Source organism: Bos grunniens, chromosome 15 (assembly GCF_055505025.1).
Source record: "Bos grunniens cultivar Pamir isolate PY7600 chromosome 15, Bosgru_T2T1.0, whole genome shotgun sequence".
Classification (NCBI taxonomy): Eukaryota; Metazoa; Chordata; class Mammalia; order Artiodactyla; family Bovidae; genus Bos; species Bos grunniens.
The window spans coordinates 41,613,772-41,627,068 of NC_141179.1; the positions used below are offsets into that span (position 1 = coordinate 41,613,772).

A 13,297-nucleotide genomic window follows, 5' to 3' on the forward strand; every position below is an offset into this window, starting at 1 on the left:
TTCAAGATACTCTTTCCTCTTGTAGCAGTAGGAGACTCTAGGTTCAAATAATAGGTATAAATTTACAGAAATATATTGTCCTTGAGTCTCTGCTAAGCCTGCTCACACTCATTGTCTGATTAACTTCACAGGGATCCCTTTTTAGCAGCTTTCCAGTTTCAGAAAAGAGGCCCATTATTGAGACTATGAGAGGTTATATACACAGGTTTGTAGTAAATTGGGCAGGGTCTGGGGCATCTGGTCATTCAGACATAGAGGCTAACTCTTTCCTGTCCTTGTGACTCTGAAATCTTTCTGGGTTAAATCTTTGTATTCCCTTCCAATTTGCTTGTTTAAAACCAAAGAATTAGGGATTTTTAGTGGGAATTAGAGGGTCCCGGAAACCACCATTCGTTTGAACATCTTATTGACCTGTGTACCCTACTGATGGTGAAGACAGACACTATGAATAGAAAGTCAGTGTGCTGGAGCTCAGCTCGGAAAGTTAAGCAACTTGCTGCCTATAGTTCTGGTTCCTGTTAACTTCCATTACGGGAGAGAGAACTGATACTGGTTGGTGGAGAAACTAACTATTGCTGAATAGTAAATGGAGTTCATGGAATTCTAGTCGAGTTCACCATATCCCAGAAGGAAAGCTCACATGATCCTGAGCACCCACTATATACCCTGCACTAATGAAACATTCTGCCTGGTACATTCTCTCATTTCATCATCACAACCAGTTCTCCAGCAAGTATTGTTTATATTTGATATAAGGGGAAACTGAGCCCCTTTGGTGTTTTGAAGCTCGTCCAAACTCTCGTAACCAATAAGTGGTGGATCTGGGATGAGAGTTGTGGAGCCTGGCTGCACCTACAGTGAATATTCTTTGAACTGGTCAACTAGAGCTTGTGACCTCTCGAGAGAAGAGTCTGATCCTCATTCTTCTTTTAATGCATTCAGTCCCTCCACATTACAAATAGATGATAGGGCCAGCTGGATCAAAATACAAAGTCACACAATCCATTCTGTTTTCTATTTGAACCTTATTTTTAAATTTGGGTTTTTTCCCCAATAAGAATGTGAAAAATGAGTATTGCTTCTCTCTGTCCAGCCCTGTGGTGGTTTAGGAAGATCCTGGGAAGAGCTGAATTTCCAAGTCCCCTCCTGGGAGAGAGTATGAAACAGGAGTAATTAGACCTTTACCATTAGCTGTATTCAAAGCCACAGCTTATAAATTCATCCAACTAGAAGGAAGTCCAGAACCTCTGTTTGTGATCTGATTATATTTCTAGAGGAAAAGAAAGAGAGACAGGTGTTATTCCCTCATGGATGCAGATTTCTGTACCTTGATTTTTTTCCAGAAATAGTCTGTACTCTCTTTTTTCATATGGACTCATACATAGTACCCTGCTCTACTCTCTATCCAACCTACACATATTGTTCTCTTTCCCAGTTACGGGTAGAGAGAAGTCTTCCAAGATCTTTAGTTTGTGTCTGTTTTCATGGTATCTTTTGGGAGTTCTGTATGCAAAGCAGTGGTTAAAGGGCTTCCAGGCTGATGGCCATCAAATGCTCCTTCATTGGTTTTGTGTCCACCCTCTTTTGCTGGGCCAGGTCCAGAAAACATCACTTGAGGGAGCTGCCTTGGGTACCAGGATCACAGCTGGTTGGGGTGCTGGCACGCCAAGGGACACTCTTCAGGACAGAAAAATGCATCCCAGAGACAAAGAGGATAGAAATCTGTGTTTTGAAGAATCTTTGTTTGAAGGAATTTTATTCAGGTTCTGAGAAGAAGTGAGTGTTCAGCAGAAAGGAATAATATGAATAAGCATTTACTCTAATAACAAAATAGTGTCAGCCACTGGAGTCCAGCCATGCCCCTCTGCTGTGAGGTACAGTTCTGTCCTCCCTAACATCAATCACAACAGCATGTACAGGGACTTACAGCTCACAGAGAGCTTAATCCCCCCAGGGATATTTCTGTGCAGGATCTCCACACGCATTGGGATGAGCCCGGGCCCACATGAATGACAACTGGAGTTACAAGACACAGTTTGTCCTGGAACTGCACAGACTTAAAAAAATATATATAGCTAGGGGCGTTAAAAACCTCTGAGGTGTTTGGTACTGGAGATGGTACAGAACCTTCTAAGAGATTCCTAAAAGGGTTGACTCCTTTGACAGTTGTGGGGTCTGGAGACATTCAGGAAGCCTGCTGACAGGGTGAAGTCAAGGAAGAAGTGGACGCCCACGGGGCCTGACAGAGGGCGAGACAGGATAGGCCATCCGGCCCACGCTTCCCTGGCCTCCCTGAGTCCCGGCAACCAGAAAAAGGGTTGAGAGCCGGCAGGTGGGATCCACGCGAGAAGCCCAGCGGTCGAGCGGTGGAGCGCTGAGCCGAGCTCCCTCCGGAAGCCTGGAGGTTTCTGCGCGAGAGCAAGTGGGATACCCCTAGAGGTGGAATCTGCCGGCCTAGGACTGGGATTGGTGGCGCGCCCTCTCCGGGAGCCTCGGCTCTGGGGCAGCCAGCGCGGGCGCGGGTGGAGGCTCTGGAGCGTCCCTGGAGGGCGGGGGCCAGGGGCGGCCAGCAGGTGGGGCCCCGGGCCGGACTCCGCCCCACGCACCCTCCTCGTTGGTCCGCAACCGCCCAGCCCCGGCCCCTCTTCCGAGCCCGAGCGCGATTGGTGGCGGCGCTTGTCGCTCGGAGGGGGCCGGGCCGCTGGGCTCCGCGGTTCTCCCTGCCGCTGCCGCCGCCGCCGTCCTTCCAGCAGCGCGGGCGGGTCGGACCGCCAAGGCAATCGGCGCCCGGCGATGGGAAGCGGCGCGGCCGCGGATCCAGGCTGTGGCAAAGTTTTCCAGACGCTAATATCAAGGCGCGCGGCTGCCGACCACCCGTGACTGCTCCGAGAAGGGCTCGGAGATTTTTAATTTGGAAAAATAATCCACCTCATTTCCTTTGTCAAGCTCTCTCTCAAAGGCGGCCAGCGGCGGGAGCTCCAAACTTGGGCACGGCGGCTCCACTGCCAGCGGTCCGGGCTTTGGAGACCGTCGGGACTCAGGTGCTCCGGCGCCCGGCTGCAGCGGGCGTCCGAGGGGGTGTGATCGCGGGGGAGTCCCGGGTGCGCAGAGACAAGGGGCCCCCGGGAGCTCTATATGGAGGAGAGAGCCCAGAATGGTGTGCACCAGGAAGACCAAAACTTTGGTGTCCACTTGCGTGATCCTGAGCGGCATGACCAACATCATATGTCTGCTCTACGTGGGCTGGGTCACCAACTACATCGCCAGCGTGTATGTGCGGGGGCAGGAGCCGGCGCCCGACAAGAAGCTAGAGGAAGACAAAGGGGACACCCTGAAGATTATTGAACGGCTGGATCACCTGGAGAATGTCATAAAGCAGCATATCCAAGGTACGGGCGCCGGGGAAACTTGGGCAGCCCACGGGGCCGGGGAGTGCCCAGAGCCGTGCGCGGTGCGCCGAGGCTGGTGGGCATCTCTCGAGTGACTGCGGGGCTCTGAGGCCGCAGACGCTTGGCGGGGCTGCGTGTATGTTCTTGCCTGAGTACGGGACCCTCAGTGTCGGCGGCTGTGCGCGCTTCTCCAGGGCACACGTGTATGCGCGGGGCTCCACGCGCGGGTGTGTGCAGCTCGCTGGCGGTATGGGGGCGCGCTGCGCACGTGTCCCAGTGTGCGTGGGACTACCGGCTAGTTGCTCGAGGGCTCTCGGGGTCGCACACAGGTCCGGTTCAGAGTGTGGGTACGTGTGAATGTTGGTGTGTGTACAAGGGAGCGCTCAAAGGCAATCGAGCTCATTTGGCTACTGTTGGGCCTATGGGGAGAAGCGTGAGAGGCCCAAGTCGTTGCCATTTAGGACCTACAGGCTGCGGGACGAGCCAGAGCTGGGAAGACTGCACGGCCCTAGTCCCAGCCCGGCTGTGAGCGGCCCATAGGCAATTGGGTGTGCAGAGGTATCTGTGGCTAGGAGTGCTGTCTGAACCTTAGCGGTCTCCACCCACACCACAGCCCGCGGGTCCAAGACCCTCTCCAGGAGCAGGTGTTGGTGCGGTGAAGAAGCATGGGCTCCTGGAGCTCTGTCCACTGCGGTGGCGCCTCCGCCCAGGACTGGGAGAACCCGCCCTGGGCTGCCAGCGAAGGCCATTCCCTCCGGTAGCTCCACTCCCAGGCCCAGGGAGTGGCTGGGGCAGAGCAAACAGATTCGCGCGGGCTAGATCTGGAGTCAGGCTGAGCCGGGAGATTGCGCTCCAGGCCAGGGCTGGGGTCAAGGGAAGGATGGGGTACAGAGCACTCTCCCCAGGCGACCCTGTCCGATGAGCTGTCAGAGGCAGCAGATAGAGAGCTCCGGCTGGGCACCACAGGTCAGAGTGTGCACACACATGCCCGTCTCTCACGTTCACATTTCTTTTTTCTTTGCTTCTGTTCCCCCTGTTTTCTACCAGGCTTGTCAGCTTTTTAAGGGCAGGACAGCGCCAGCAGAGCCTAGTTCACCTGTCAACCAGGCAGACTTTGGCACATATCTGGTTGACTCTCTCCCAGGGGCACTCTCATTTGTTTACACATGGTTGTCAGGATCCAACCTTGCATCTGCTGCCCCTGCCATGGTGGGGACAGCTGCTCTCTATATTTGGTTTGCTTCCCGGTATGTACAAAAGTTCCTTCCCAGGGGGGAGGTTCAGGTGAGTGCAGGAGAGGTATACATATCCACGGTGCTTCCTGACTGACTGATGACTTTAAAACAAGTTCATGGCTCTGACGCCTCTGCTTCGCAGCTCTCCTTGGTACCTGCCACTGGGCTTGCATAGCAGACCAATTTATCTCTCTGATGTGCCTGTTGCTGTGTTTCTTACTTGTTCTTTTCCTTCCTGTGGTTCCAGATTGACAATTAGTCAGCAGTAGAAGTACAGTGTTTGCCCCAGGGTGATTCATAATGTTCCCAGAGGGATGCAGACCATACCTTACTTTGACATTTCTAGTTTGCCCACAGATTTTAAGAGATTTTCATTCACAGATTCTGTGTGTGTGTGTGTGTTCATGTTTCTGGAAAATGATCCTCTTGTGCTTTCCAGTCTGGTCAGGGAGGAGGTGAGCAAGATACTACATTGGGAAGCAGTGAGGAGATCTTGGGGTCATGGGCTCATCCCAGAGGGCACCTCTGTCATGTTGAATGTGGACCGTATCATGTGATTTATAAGACTCTACATGCAAATGAGCGCGGTGTGGAAGCTGAAAGGAGCCTTTGTGTTTTTGCTCCCAGGAAACCTTATAGCTATGCCTTGTTTGAAACTTTCAAATGTATACCTGAAAAAATTGAGAGGGGAAGAAAAAAAGAGGGTGCATTATCCTTAAAACGCATGGTGATCCAGCTCTCTTGTGTATGTGCAATGACTGTATTATGAGTCCTGTGGATATTCAGAAAAGGCCAGATTCTCAGCTGGAGAGGTAGAAGCCACAGTGCACAGTCGGGTGGGGAAGGGCCAGTGACTTAGCAAAGACTGGCCATGAGGCAGGGGGAGGCACAGGATGCTTGGCTGTTGTGCCATGATGGTGTTGCCAGAACTAGTGACAGCACCCCCAGTGATGCTGGAGCCGTCCTTCAGCAAGTAGTTGGGGGAATTTAAAGTAAAATTTGGCTTCCCTGGCGGCCCAGCTGGTAAAGAATCTGCCTGCAATACAGGAGACCCAGGTTCAATCCCTGGGTCAGGAAGATCCCTTGGAGAAGAGAATGGCTACCCAGTCCAGTATTCTTGCCTGGAGAAGTCCATGGACAGAGGTGCTGGGTGGGCTAGGGATTTATCTTACTTATGTAAGGGGCCTATGGCGTTTGGGACTGGCCAAATGCCACTTTCTGAAGGCAGAGGATGGGAAAGGAAAAGATCAGAGGCTTGTCCTTGATGATATGGGCCATTTACATGTATTCCACTGCCGAGTTTCCTCTAGTTAGTAGGGAGGGCCTTTTGAGCAAACCAGTTTACTCTGCTAAGCTCAGGGGGAATAGGGATAATAATAATAGTTAGTAGCTAAAAATTATATAGCACCAGCTGTGTGCCAGGCATTATTTAAGTACTTTATGTATGTTGACATTTAATTCTCCTCCCTCTATGAGGTAAGTATGTAAGCTCCGTTTTACGTATGGAGAGCTTATATAATTTGTCTAAGGTACAGAGATTTAAACCAAGCTCATGTTGCTTCAGGACCTGTGTTCTTAACCACATGCTGCTACTGCTAAGTCGCTTCAGTCATGTCTAACTCTGTGTGACCCCATAGATGGCAGCCTACCAGGCTCCCCCGTCCCTGAGATTCTCCAGGCAAGAACACTGGAGTGGGTTGCCATTTCCTTCTCCAATGCATGAAACTGAAAAGTGAAAGTGAAGTTGCTCAGTCGTGTCCGACTCTTTGAGACCTCATGGACTGCAGCCCACCAGGCTCCTCCATCCATGGGATTTTCCAGGCAAGAGTACTGGAGTGGGGTGCCATTGCCTTGCTATCTCTTAAGAGGGCCAGCGAGTCACAGGGGCAGCAGGGCTCTCCTAGAGTCCCTGGACGGTGGGAGTGGGTGTCGGAGTTGGAGACCTCAGAGGGTGGCCGAGGGATGATGGAGTCATAGCCTTTCCACTTGGAGACTCTTCCATAGTCAAACTCAGGAAGCTCTGGGTTTTGTTTCACACCAAAAGGCAGAGGTTACATTCACACAAGAAGTGTTTGTGGAACACCCAGGACAGTTCCTGGCACATTCTTCAGAGAGTGTGTGTTGGATGGCTGAGCACATGAATGAATGAGCACACAGTGCGGTGCCCAGGGCACTGGTTAGTCATTAGTAAAGCATTTCCATTCTCAAATGACTATGTTTTGCTTTGGAGCCTTGCACAGGCTCCTCTTTGCTTTGGAAGGAAAGTTGTCCTGGAAGCTGCAAATGTCACAAAATGTTCTACTGGATGTTCCATAGGACTTGCAATTAGAAGAGGCTTTGGAGCGTCACCCTGGAGCTACGTTCTAGTCATGACTGAAAAGTTTATTTTCCTCTTGGGGGTTGCAGTGATATTTCATTTTAATTTGTTTTCTGATTGAATGATTTAATTAGATGGTGTTTGGGAATCTCTTGGGAATGTAAATTGCAGTTTTGATCATTATTTTTTAACCAGATAGATGGTAAATGAGAGGGTGGATAACTCTGGATTTTAAAAATAGCATCCTGATGAATTGGAAACACAAAGCAAGTGTTCGTACAGGTCTGGTCTTGGAGGGTGCCATTGCCTTCTCCGGTCTTGGAGGAAAAAGATGGAATTGCTGAAGGTGGTGCAGTGGGTTAAGTACAGAGTGTGAAGGACGCTGGAGTGTTGGAGAGCTTAGGAAATGGACATGTGGGTTCACGTCTTACTGTGGAAGTCGAGCAGAAACCCATACAGCCTTTCTTTTTTCTTGGTTAGCATCTTTCTTGAATATAAAAACGAGTGAGCCAACATTAAATAAAATATTTTAAAATGTATAAAATTCCTCTAATTCATTCTAATCTAACACAACTATTTTGTATTTTGACATTGCCTTCTAGCTTTGTCCATCTGGCTCCATATTTAAAAATGCAGGTGTAGTCGTGGTTTACATGTAATTTTATATTCTGCTTTTCTCAGTTTGCTTTTTGTTAGAAGCACTTTTTCAATATTTGGTACATAGTTTATTGATTTTGTTGTTGTTGTTCAGTCGCCCAGTGGTGTCCGACTCTTTGCGACCCCATGGACTGCAGCAAGCCAGGCCTCTCTGTCCCTCACCATCTCCTGAAGTTTGCCCAAGTTCATGTCCATTGCATGGGTGATGCCCTCTTCTTTTTCTGCCCTCAATCTTTCCCAGCATCAGGGACTTTTCCAATGAGTCAGCTGTTCGCATCAGATGACCAAAATACTGGAGTTTCAACTTCAGCATCAGTCCTTCCAACGAGTATTCAGAGTTGATTTCTCTTATTGATTTAGTCCTTATTTATTGGAGGCCTGGTATGTGCCAGGCGCCACACTGAGTGGTGACTTTGGGTACAGTGGTGAATCCAGACGCTCCTGGTCCCTGTTGCAGTGAACGCGTTTTTGAAGGATGATAGTATACCTCTTCGGAGAAGGCAATGGCACCCCACTCCAGTACTCTTGCTTGGAAAATCCCATGGACGGAGGAGCCTGGTGGGCTGCAGTCCATGGGATCGAGAAGAGTCGGACATGACTGAGCGACTTCATTTTCACTCTTCACTCTCATGCATTGGAGAAGGAAATGGCAGCCCACTCCAGTGTTCTTGCCTGGAGAATCCCAGGGGCGGGGGAGCCTGGTGGGCTGCCGTCTCTGGGGCCGCACAGAGTTGGACACGACTGAAGCGACTCAGCAGCGGCAGCAGCAGCAGTATACCTCTTCTTCAACACAGTTTGGGTTTGAGTTAGCTAGTTTACTGAAAACCTGATTAAAGAAGAAACTAAAACAAAATATCACATGCATGCATTAAGTATTTTGTTTTACTGTGCATTCATTTCTCAGCTTTTTGATGGAAGGCCAAGGCTTTATCTTTGGTTTGGATCTGTTAAAGAAAACAGAACTAGAAATCTGACTTTGTAAACAGCTTCTTCATGGAATAAGCCACTCCCATAAAGTGCAGTTTACAAAGTCTGATTTCTAGTTCTGTTTTCTTTAGCATTCACTGAGAACTTGAAGGTACTTATGAAGCAGTGTCGTGGCCCACATTTTTATTGCTTTGGTCTTTTGCAGTGACTTTGTTCATGAGTAATTTGACTGCTATTTCTGTGATTAGTTCTATAAAGTCTTTCCAAAGCTTTAAATTCATTTTCTTAGAAATAACTCTAAATTTTTAACGATGATCTTCCATTGGTTATATAACATGTAATTAAGTTATGCCGTTACAATGACAAGTACCAAGATTCTAGACACATTTGGAAACAAACCCAGTGTACTCTTGGTTGGCTTATAATGCCGTTGTTAGCTGGAAATGTAAATGGGGTGAGGGAGAGAAATTGACACAGAGGGACAATCGCATCCTGGTTTGGTTTTGTTTTTCATGGAGAGAATGAAAACATGCTTAATCTGGAGAGGCAATTAACTGGAGATTTCTTAAAGAGAGGGTTTCCCTGGTGGCTCAGCTGGTAAAGAATCCGCCTGTAATGTGGGACACTTGGGTTCAATCCCTGGGTTGGGAAGATCCCCTGGAGAAGGGAACGGCTACCCACTCCAGTATTCTGGCCTGGAGAATTCCATGGACTGTGTAGTCCATGGGGTTGCAAAGAGTCGGACAGGACTGAATGACTCTCACTTTCACTTTCTTTCTTAAAGAGAACTTTTACTGTATTTTTAGTGACTGTATAATATTCCACCATCAGTATACCGTTATTGATTTAACCCCTTGCCTATTATTGAACATTTTCTTTTCTATTATAACTAATCAGAAATAAACATCTTTACCTCACTGTGTTCTTCTTTGGAATGACTTTAATGATGCATTTCCACAAATGGGATTATTACTGACTCAAAAAATATGAACAATATTTATGAAAGATTGTTTTTCAAAAGGAAAATCTTTCTATACAGCCAATGGCAATATAATATTGTACCTGCTTCTCAGAGCCTGGCCAGCCTTGGGTGTTACCCTTCAACTTTTTCTGGGCAAATGTAACCACCATCAAATGTTCTATTCTTTTGCTTTGTACTTTCTTGATTACTGTAGAACTTAGCATCTTCTCCCGAGCCCTGTGTTTGCTTTAACTTTGTATTGGTGTCCTTTGCTGGTTTTTCTCTTGGGATATCAGTGTTTGCGATTTGTGTATTTTATGTATGTGTTTTATTTCCATATATCATTAATTGATGAAATTTATATCATGCCTGTATTCTATTTTATACACATAATTTTTGCTTTGCACATATGCTTTAGGGCAGTGATTCTCAAACTCTGTCCCCAGGAGCCCCAAGCTTCTAGAAGGTTTGATCTGGGACTTAAGAAATAGAAGGGTCAAGTGAGGTCTCTTTGATCCCTCCTTTCCTCATTCTCTCCCCTCTATGCAACCAATGCTGTTTCTCTTTCATCTGTCTTATATTTGGTTTTCTGTAAGATATTTCATTTTTTTAAAGGACTCTGCTTTCTTTTTAAAAAGGGGTTGGAAATCACTATTTTGGAAGAAAAGGAAACATCAGACTTAGATTTCTTTGAGGGATGATGATAGCGTAAAGAATTTAAGAGAGTAAATAAATCTAAAATGAAATTGAATTCCTGGGTGGTATACTTGTAACATCTATTTACCCTTCTGAATACCATGATTAATAATGTATTACATTATATGACTAATTTCTAAATCCATTATCTTACTTCACTGAGTCAAGATCATCTGAACAATGGGAGAAATGGATTATTAAGTGCTTTTGTTTCCTAAAATTTTATTAGGCATATTATGTGCATATTAATGTACCGGTAACAGTAATCAATTCAGTAACAGTAGGTTGGTCACCAAGATTACAAACACATATATGGTTCCTAAAAATACGAAAATATCCAAGGCCCAGTTGTTGGGAGGGTTTGTTTGTTTTTTTTGTCCCCTTATAGCTTTTGGATGTTACTGAGAATTGGCTAATGTCCTTCTCATCTCATCCCTGACTTGGCAGGGTTGTAAAGAAGATATCATTTTGATGTTTGCAAAATGCTTGAAGATTACTTGAGGAAAGGGTGTCATTTAAAGAGTAAACTTATTTATCCTTCAGAATGAACTGTGGCATGTGAAATTATAATAGTAACAGAGATTGATATTTTGAGAGAGTCCAATAGCAGAATGTAGAAGTTGAGCCCAATTATCTTTATTAATAGCCCAGGACCATATCTCCATGGAGTAGAAAAACCTTGCCAAAGAATACGACTTTTTTTTACCATGGCCAAAGAATTTTCATTTTTATCCAGAAGTGTGTAGGCTGTAAAATAAATGAATTCCACATTCTTTCCCACTCACTTGACATAAATTGTTATTTGCCCTTGATAAGTAGGTTGATGTAGAGCCTCAAGGAGAATTCAGAATGAAATGTTGGAGAGCCACAGTTTGTTTTTCTGGTTTGTGAGGGCCTTGAAGGTCAGCTTCAGTTATTCGGATTTAGGTGGTCTGTGTTTTTTTAAAGCTGTTTGTGGGATCCAGAGCCAGTGCAGGGTTGCTGGAACATCTTCACTAGTGTCCTACAGGATTTCTGATGTCCCTTAACTTGGAAGTTGAATGGGCTACTGCTTTGATGTAGAGCTTGGGAGTCTCTTTAGGATTGTTGCCACTTTTCGTTGCTTGTGTTCTATTCTGGAGACTAGGACAGATAGGGTGCCTTGTGAGAGGCATATTGGAGGGCAGCCCAGATTGAGCTGATATTACACAGAAGGTCCTTTGTGGAAACACCAAACTGAGTATGAGTGATGAATGTAGCCAGAAGGCGCCAAGGTGGGATTTGGGGAGAGAGAGAGAGATGCTGGAAGGGCAGTCCATCACTGTGGCATGGGTACTTTGGTCGAGAGCAAGGGCCAGAGAGGTTTAGGTCCACTGGTTGATGGTCTCGATTCTGTAAATGGTGGATTGCACTTTTATGCTGACCTTGAAGGTCTCCCTAGGGCTGGAGTGCCTTGAATTTGCAAAGACTTGATAATTCCATTGTGCCTACAGTTGTTAACTTATCAAATTTCACTTTGCCTTCAGGGTCAGAGTGAGTGCCATTCCACAGGGCAATGCTTGAGCACAGGCGTTCTCCATGCTCCCCGCTCTTCACACACATGCCTTCGCATGCAGAGCACACACCCCAGGGCAGGGCCAGGACCACGCATGTCCCAACACGTTGCATTCATTCTCACTCCATCCCTTTCTCTCCCACACGAGAAAGCATATTAATATGCAAGAGAATGTGATAACCTTGAAATGGCTTCAATTCATAGTTAATCATTCATATGCTTTGGTACTTAAATTATTGTTAATAACACATTACTGCAAACGGTTCCAATTTACAATATGTTGTGACAATGACTGGAAACAGCTGCTGTTCTGGAATCTTCGGTGTGAGTCTTTGTACTCTATGGACCCAGCTGAATGCGGCCTACTGGAGCTTTAAGCAAGAGGATTCCTGATAGTGTGAACACTAATGCTTTGGTAGTTTTTCTGGCTACACAATTATAGATTAAAATATGTTGCTAGGACAGATCATCCCAGTCAGTAGGTATGTATTTCTGAGATATAGTTCTCTTTCACTGCCCAACATTCAATTTTAGTTTTGTGAAGGTTTGCTTTTGGGAGATGAAGCTGCCCTTCGTGATGCCAGTGGAAAGCCTTCATGTCCAACTCTAATGAGAGTGACAGACTTCCTTTATGATGGTATTGCTGAAATGGTACTGGGGCTGCCAGACACACTTTGTTCCGCTGCGTTTGTTACCACTGTCCTCTCTGAGCTCACATAAACAGTGTTTGGAGAGATCCAGAGAAGTGACATTAGCACTCATCTCCTCGGGACACATAAGAGCAATGGAAAATGATGCCTGAAGAGCAGGCTAAGGCCAGCTCTTCGGCATGATTGGGTTCATTCCACCCATGTCCAGAGTTTAAGATTCAGGGTAGAGCACCTATTTGACATGGTTAGGTGCTGCATCTATACTTAATTTTGTATTATTATTTTGTAAAATTTTTATTTACTTATTTATTTTTGGATGTTCTGGGTCTTTATTGCTGTACATGGAATCTCTCTAGTTGCAGCAAGCAGGGGCTTCTCTTGTTGCGGAGCATGGGCTCTAGATAGGTGGGCTCAGTAGGATCAGGATGTGCACCACCTCCTCTTGTGGTACACAGTCTTAGTTGCTCGGAGGATCTTTCTGGACCAGGGATCAAACCTGTGTCCCCTGAATTGGCAGGTGGATTCTTAACCACTGGACCCATAGGGATGTTGCATCTTAAGTTCTGGTGCCTGATTTGGCTTCAGTGGTCTGACTTGCTTATCCATCTCTGTCCTGTGGGGGCTTAGAGTTAAAAAGGCCACTGAGATCCTGCAGGAGAGGGAAGGCAGTTCAGCGACCAGGGCAAGATTTGAAACTTGGGCTAATAAGTGTCATGTTAGTGGTATATTAGGACTTAGGAGTACAAGATTGCTTGGGACAATGAATTTAAGAGTTAGAAAGCTAGGGAGAGATTTGAAGCTACAGAAATGCCAAATGAGAATGAAAGTTAAGAAGAGATTTGAAGTTACAGAAATGCCAAATGATAATCTTAGCCAAACCCTTGATTTATTTTAAGAGCAACAGGCATATAAAGAATTGAAGCTGGATGAT

The 13,297-nt window shown here is 46.5% G+C and overlaps 1 protein-coding gene across 1 annotated transcript in view; it reads left to right on the forward strand.

Moving 5' to 3' along the window:
• The first annotated feature begins 2,737 nt into the window (after positions 1 to 2,737).
• Positions 2,738 to 13,297, forward strand: part of GALNT18 (polypeptide N-acetylgalactosaminyltransferase 18) — a 353,258-nt gene continuing 342,698 nt past the window's right edge. The window contains exon 1 of the mRNA XM_086340033.1: positions 2,738 to 3,389. Within this exon, the coding sequence (XP_086196159.1) occupies positions 3,155 to 3,389 (235 nt within the window). The 5' untranslated portion in view covers positions 2,738 to 3,154. The remainder of the gene's footprint in view (positions 3,390 to 13,297) is intronic.